The 6,724-nt window shown below is 42.9% G+C and overlaps 1 protein-coding gene across 1 annotated transcript; it reads left to right on the forward strand.

The window, feature by feature from the left end:
* The first annotated feature begins 3,108 nt into the window (after window positions 1-3,108).
* LOC308506824 (COP9 signalosome complex subunit 5-like) lies at window positions 3,109-4,249 on the forward strand. Its single transcript, XM_081070797.1, is given in 3 exon segments — window positions 3,109-3,479; window positions 3,481-3,493; window positions 3,497-4,249. Coding segments are annotated over 3 exon segments (999 nt in total). The 5' UTR covers window positions 3,109-3,123; the 3' UTR covers window positions 4,127-4,249.
* Window positions 4,250-6,724: the final 2,475 nt, after the last annotated feature.

The following is a 6,724-nucleotide window of genomic DNA, read 5'->3' on the forward strand; positions in this document are numbered from 1 at the left end:
AATGTAGTTAGTAGTGGTAGTTATAGTAACAGTACTACAGGAGAAATTCAATGAAGAATAATCCTTCTCTGCTTGTTTTAATATTGTCTCCAACTGTGGGTGTTGATAACAGGTTTAAAGTATTTTATTTTGCATCATAACTCATTTTCAGCGTTTAAAAGGGGGAAAAAAAAACAAAGAAAAAGGAAAACAAGTTATTTTTTTCCCTCCCAGAGAGTTCGGGATGTAATGTGTTACTTGCTAATATATTATGTAATTGTGGATTATGTAATTTGTGGACAAGTGTATTCTCTTCCTGTCCTGAGCTGACCCTCTTCTCTCTCGCCTTCTCTGATTCATGTGCAGTTTTTCGTGTGCCCTTCCACAACGGTGGAATAAAAATGTGTTTTGTAGACGCCACTTGAGCCTTGACTACTTATTTAAAATAAACTGCCTTTGGAAAATTTGATCAAGCCTCATAAAAATAATGATTAAAGAGCTGGAGCAGAGTAAGTCTGCCTCTCTAGGGAAGACAGTTCATGCAATCAAGAAGTGAACTTGAGCCCACAAAACAGCCAGCACATGCAGTGTTCCAAAGCTGCCTTTGAAGACATTTCTAATTTAATCTGTCCATAGTGAGGTCTGTAAAAGATTAGAAGCTGGAATTCCAAGGCTGTCAGGAAGTAGACCAGCGCAGCCTCTGGGACCTGAGGCCTTGGTCACAAGATATGGGAGTCTGTACGCAAACAACTGAGACAGAATACACAAATGCTCGTGTTACTTCTTGGAGAGTAAGATTCCTGGGCCTAATGTCCAATTTTGAATTTTAAAAACTGGCTTGGAATTTTCCATGTATTTTTAGCCATATGGATAGCCTTTGCTCATTGCTCTGGAGTACCACAACCGAAATCAGACAAAAACGTGTGGATTTGAAAACAATACAAGTGAAGGACTGTCACTGGTCAGCCTCCCAGTGGGATGGCAGCATTTGAAGAGTTGAGAAGATCAGTGTCACCTGGGGCACAAGCTTTTCCAGGTCTGAGTCTTCACCTTTTCACTGTTGGAGTCACTCTAAATACGGCTAACACGGCTCTACCAAGGTCAGGACACTGTATTCCCAAAACAGGACCCCTTGTTGTGGAAGGAACCGGCTGCACCCTGGACCAAATTTTGAAGCCAGAGCCTGAGCTCCAGTCTGTCCCCTGGCCTGGAGAGAAGGGGAAATGGCCAACACTGTGTTCCCTGCTGTGATCTACATTTGTTTAGACTGGGAGAGGAGCAGAAGTGTTCCTTTCTCTCAACAAAGGTGAAATTTCTCAAGACCAAATTCCCTGACACCCAGGGATGACAACCCCTGACTCAGGGCCAAGCCATAGAACACCGGCAGCAACAGGGAAGTGCTCCAGAGGGAGACACAGATGTCACCCTGCAAACCGGCCCTGAGCCGGTAAGGGCAGAAAATAGTTGGGCTGAGACGCCCAGAAAGGGCCTTACTGAAGCCTGGGGAGGCAGGACAGCTCAGGGGTCAAAGGGAGAGATTAGGACAGGCACGCTTGGCTTGGCCATTCGTGTGTGCCTTTGGCACGTCCTCTGACCTCCCTAAGAGTTTCCTCGCTGGGATAATAGGGATATTGTCTCCTCGTGGGGTGGTTTGAGGATTCCATGTTAATAGCACTGGGAGAGAAGGGAGGAAAGGCGCTGCTGCAGCATAAAAACCCAGTGGGCCCGAGTGGTTCATAACAAGTCATTCCAGCTTGGTGGTGCCGAGGGGGCTCGGCATAAAGCTTAGGGTTTCCATCAAGATTGCTATGGGATACAAAGAAGGAGTGGTGAGAGTGGTCCTGAGTCTCTGCAGCGTCATGAACCTCCTCAGCTCTGCAACAAGGCAGGCAAGGCTTGGAACACTGGGTCAAAGTTGAGCTGACACCCACTCTAGGCTGCGCATACCCTCAGTTATTAACCAATGTTTGTATAAATCCGGCAGTCCCGAATTCCAGGTTTTGCTGCTTTCCCAATGTCATATCCCCATCTGTAAAGATTTCATCCATTTAGACCAATCAAATTTTACCAAAGTTGGACTTCAAATGAATATTTAGAGAAAGACTTAAGTGACATGTCTTTATTTCCCATTTCTTTTTGCAGCTGTTTTTCCAAGTCACCAGTCCCCAAAATAAACTTGCTCTTTTGCTTTGAACTAAAAATGTCTTTTGACAGACAGATGATGCACAAACGGTGACCTTTCTGGATTTGCAGAATTCTTCGGATACATTATTTATTAGCTCACAGGTGCTGCATAGAGTTATTGGATGTCGAGAGGCCAAAGAAGAAAATGCGAAATGAAAGTTATTTCTGTTCACAAGTATGCTGTCTCTGAAATCATTCTTTCCATTAACCACAGATCACATCTAGTGTGTGTGTGTGTGTGTGTGTGTGTGTGTGTGTGTGTGTGTGTGAGAGAGAGAGAGAGAGAGAGAGAGAGAGAGAGAGAGAGAGAGAGAGATTTTAGGAGCTTTGTAAGATTTCACAACATGTTGTGAATCCTATATTTCAGCCTGAAGCTTTGCAATGGCTTCATAAGGTAAACAACTTGGCCTCACTTCTATTGTTTTCACAAAGTCTAGTTTATTCAAGAAGACAAAGGGCAGATAATAATAAATCTTACCTTTGTATTATAATAATGCTTTTTCCCAAATGCTTTGTCTGCTCACTCCTGAGCTAATCACGGCAACATCACACAGCAGCAGGAGTTACGGAAGGTGCCAACATTGACACCCGAGGAAACAAAGTCACAAAGCAGCCTAGGGCCGTGGCGGATGTCACTAGTTAATAGTGACAGAGGAAGAGTGGAGCTCAGGTCTTCTGTTTTCTCCTTACTAATGAAAGTTTTCAAAGTAATTGTTTTTTCTTTTATTATAAAAGTAATACATGCTCATGAAAAAATATGAGAAAATGCAGAAAATTAGAGAATAAAATCACTTTAATTCTACCATTCAAAAACTATGTTTTGAGGTGTCATGGCTGCCTTGACAGGGTAGTACGGGTTTGCGTCTTTGGTGGGGAGGGTCCGAGGCCCACCCCCAGAAACCTAGCAAGGGAAAGTTATGTCTTGATTGTGGAGGTGACGACTTCTCTGGTTCCTCAGCGATGGCGGCGTCCGGGAGTGGTATGGCCCAGAAGACCTGGGAATTGGTCAACAACATGCAAGAAGCTCAGAGTATCGATGAAATCTACAAATACGACAAGAAACAGCAGCAAGAAATCCTGGCGGCAAAACCCTGGACTAAGGACGACCATTACTTTAAGTACTGCAAAATCTCAGCGTTGGCTCTACCGAAAATGGTGCTGCATGCCGGATCAGGAGGCAACCTGGAAGTGATGGGCTTGATGCTGGGAAAGGAGGACGGTGAAACCATGATCATTATGGACGGTTTGGCTTTGCCTGTAGAGGGCACTGAAACCCGAGTCAAGTCTCAGGCCGCTGCCCATAAGTATATGGCCGCAAATAGAAAATGCCTAGCAGGTTGGCCGCCTTGAAAATGCAATTGGCTGGTCCCATAGCCACCCTGGCTATGGCTGCTGGCTTTCTGGAATTGATGTTAGTATTCAGATGCTCAATCAGCAGGTCCAGGAACCATTCGTAGCCGTGGTGATTGACCCAACAAGAACAATATGTGCAGGGAAAGTGAAACTTGGAGCCTTCAGGACACACCCAAAGGGCTACAAATCTTCTGATGAAGGACCTTCTGAGTACCAGACTATCCCACTTAATAAAATAGAAGACTTTGGTGTACACTGCAAACAATATTATGCCTTAGAAGTCTCATATTTCAAATCCTCTTTGGATCGCAAATTGCTTGAACTTTTGTGGAGTAAATACTGGGTGAATACACTGAGCTCCTCTAGTTTGCTTACAAATGCAGACTATACCACTGGTCAGGTCTTTGATTTGTCTGAAAAATTAGAACAGTCAGAAGCCCAACTGGGACGGGGGAGTTTCATGGTGGGTTTAGAGACACACGACCGAAAGCCAGAAGACAAACTTGCCAAAGCTACACGAGACAGCTGTAAAACTACCATAGAAGCTATCCATGGATTGATGTCTCAGGTTATTAAGGATAAACTGTTTAATCAAATTAACATCTCCTAAACTATCGCTAAGTAGGACTTTTGCCTGCAAGCCAGTATGTGAAAAATACTCGAGTAACACATTAAAACCAGGTACCAAAAATCTGTTAGAAGTATAAGGTGCTCTGAAGTGTCCTGAGCATTAACACCCTGTAATAAAATCCTGTGATAAAACTCTTTAAAATGAAAAAAAAAACCACACAAGTATGCTTTAACATCATTATATTGTTTTTCAGGTCAAAAAGGAAATTTTTGACCCAGTAAATAAATGATTTTTCTAAGCTCTTATTGTAGTGGATACCTGTACTTAGCAATCTTGTATTAATTGAACTGTCACATAGATTTTCATTTGGGAAAACAGGTGGCTGCCCACACAGTACAAACTGAGTGGCACCAAAAGAGCAATTTGTGTGCACTCTCCTCTTCTAGGACAACTTTAAGTCATTTTATAGGATAAGTAATCATGTCTCCATGAAGAAGGTCCATATTAAATGCAGTTAGGTCTCTGGGATGAGTAACCCATTAGCACTCACTAACAGACACGAGTTTCTCAGATTAACTGGCTCAGAACAAGGCTTTGATGCAAAGGGATGTAGGATGAGTAACCGTTAAAAATAGCAGTAGGAGTCTTTTCAAAACTGTAACGGGGTGGTGGTCTCTCTGGTAGATGCAGGAAGGATGGTCAAAGCTCATTCTGTTGACACTGCTGCCACCGTCAAAGATGGAGTTTTCTATCCTATCCCACATGCTCTTCTCACAATGTGGCTGATGCCCTCCTTGCTGAGAGGTGGGGTCTGTTGTTTTTTTCCCCTTGGATCTAGGAACAAGCCTATGATTGCTCTGACTACTGGAGAACGGTGGAAATGATATTATGCAACTTTAGAGATTAGATCATAAGAATGTTATGACTTCCACCTGGCACTTATGTTTCTCTCTCTCTCCTTCCCTTCCCCAACATTCTGAACTTTTGGAATCCCACCACGCTGCAGTGAGGGAGCCCAAACTAGTTCAAGTGAAGAGACTACATGAAGAGGAACTGAGACCCTCAGTCAACAACCAACATCCACCACCAGACATGTGAATGAAGGAGCCTTTAGAGAATCCCAACCCCCAGCCTTCAGTGCTTCCAGCTGAGACCCAGACATTGTAGAACAGACACAGCAAGCCATCCTCATTCTGCCCTGACCAAATTCCTGACCCACAGATTCAATGGGCATGATACATGGCTATTGTATGCCATTAAGTTTAGGGGGTAATTGTTATGCAGTCATAGTACTGGATCATAGGCACCCAATGACATCTAAATGATGAAAGACATCTAACCAAGAAAATCATATGTTCACTTTGTGAAAATATATCAGTAGCCCTTAACTCTCAAGCTATAAACCCTGCAATCTAAGAGCCAAGATGAGCACCAAGCTCACCTCCCTGTGCCTTCACTTGAGTTTCCTCGCTTCATAACCCTGAAGCCAGAGGTATTCTATCTGAGGTTACATGGGGGCCCCAAATTCTAACTGTAGAATCTACCCTTTCTCTCTCTTCTTCCAGAGTCTCATCAATGAGGAGAATGGTGGAGGTTAGTAGGAATATGACACGTAGGCTTTTATGAGTGTTATATCAGAGGTTAAGGTATACAGTCTTTGGACACATACTCCCAAGAGTGTGTGCTGGCTGTCATGTCTAATATTTTTAACCCAGGAAAAAGTAGGGTATGTTCAAAATTTTAAAAATCCAAATCATGCAGAGAGTGGGAAGTAAACATCTTCCTATCCCCTCTTCCCACACCCAGCACTAAGCACTATTAACACCCTGGAACTAGACTGTCTGACATTGAATCCCAGCTTTGTGGGGGGACTAACTATGTGACTTTGACCCTAGTTCCCTCATCTGTAAAATGGAGGATACACTTACCTCATTGGTTTGTTGTAATTACGAGTTACATGAGTTAATACACACAAAGTTCATAGAACAGTGTCTGACACATACAAAGTCTCAATATGGATTAGCCACCACTACTACTACTATTATCCTTTTCATTATTATTGATAGTGTTTTCTGTAGCCTTAATGGACTCAGGAAATAAAAAGTGTTGGAAGAGACCTAGAATTAGGGAGGAAGCTCCCTGAGCAGAGGGTGGCACATCTGGGCACAGTGGCCACTTGAAATGTAATGAACACCCTCAACTTCATCTTCACTGCAGACCCTTCAAGGGTGTTTGAGTCCTCAGTGGCTCTGCAGATGTTACAAATCACATTTCCTAGTGTATTGTAGAGTAAGAGGGTCTAATATGGCTAAAATGTTGATATAAGAAAGAAAGTAAGAAAAACAGGTCCAATCCTGACAACAAACTGACTACAAAAAAAAAAAAAAATCCTGACTAAAGTTAGGGTGAATAAAAAGAAAAATTGATCATTTCACATAACCAGAAGCAGAGGGAGGAAGAATCAAATTGGTTAGCTCTGAGAATCACAATGGCATCAAAACTCAGGAGATTTTTCATCAAGGAAAACTTTTTCAGAGTGCAACTTCTTCCCTTAGATTTCATCTTACATCTCATTGGCCAATTATGTCACATGTCCATGCCTAAACCAATCATTCGCAAAGGGAGTGGAATTACCAT

Source organism: Rhinolophus hipposideros, assembly GCF_964194185.1.
Source record: "Rhinolophus hipposideros genome assembly, chromosome: 13".
NCBI classification, from domain to species: Eukaryota; Metazoa; Chordata; class Mammalia; order Chiroptera; family Rhinolophidae; genus Rhinolophus; species Rhinolophus hipposideros.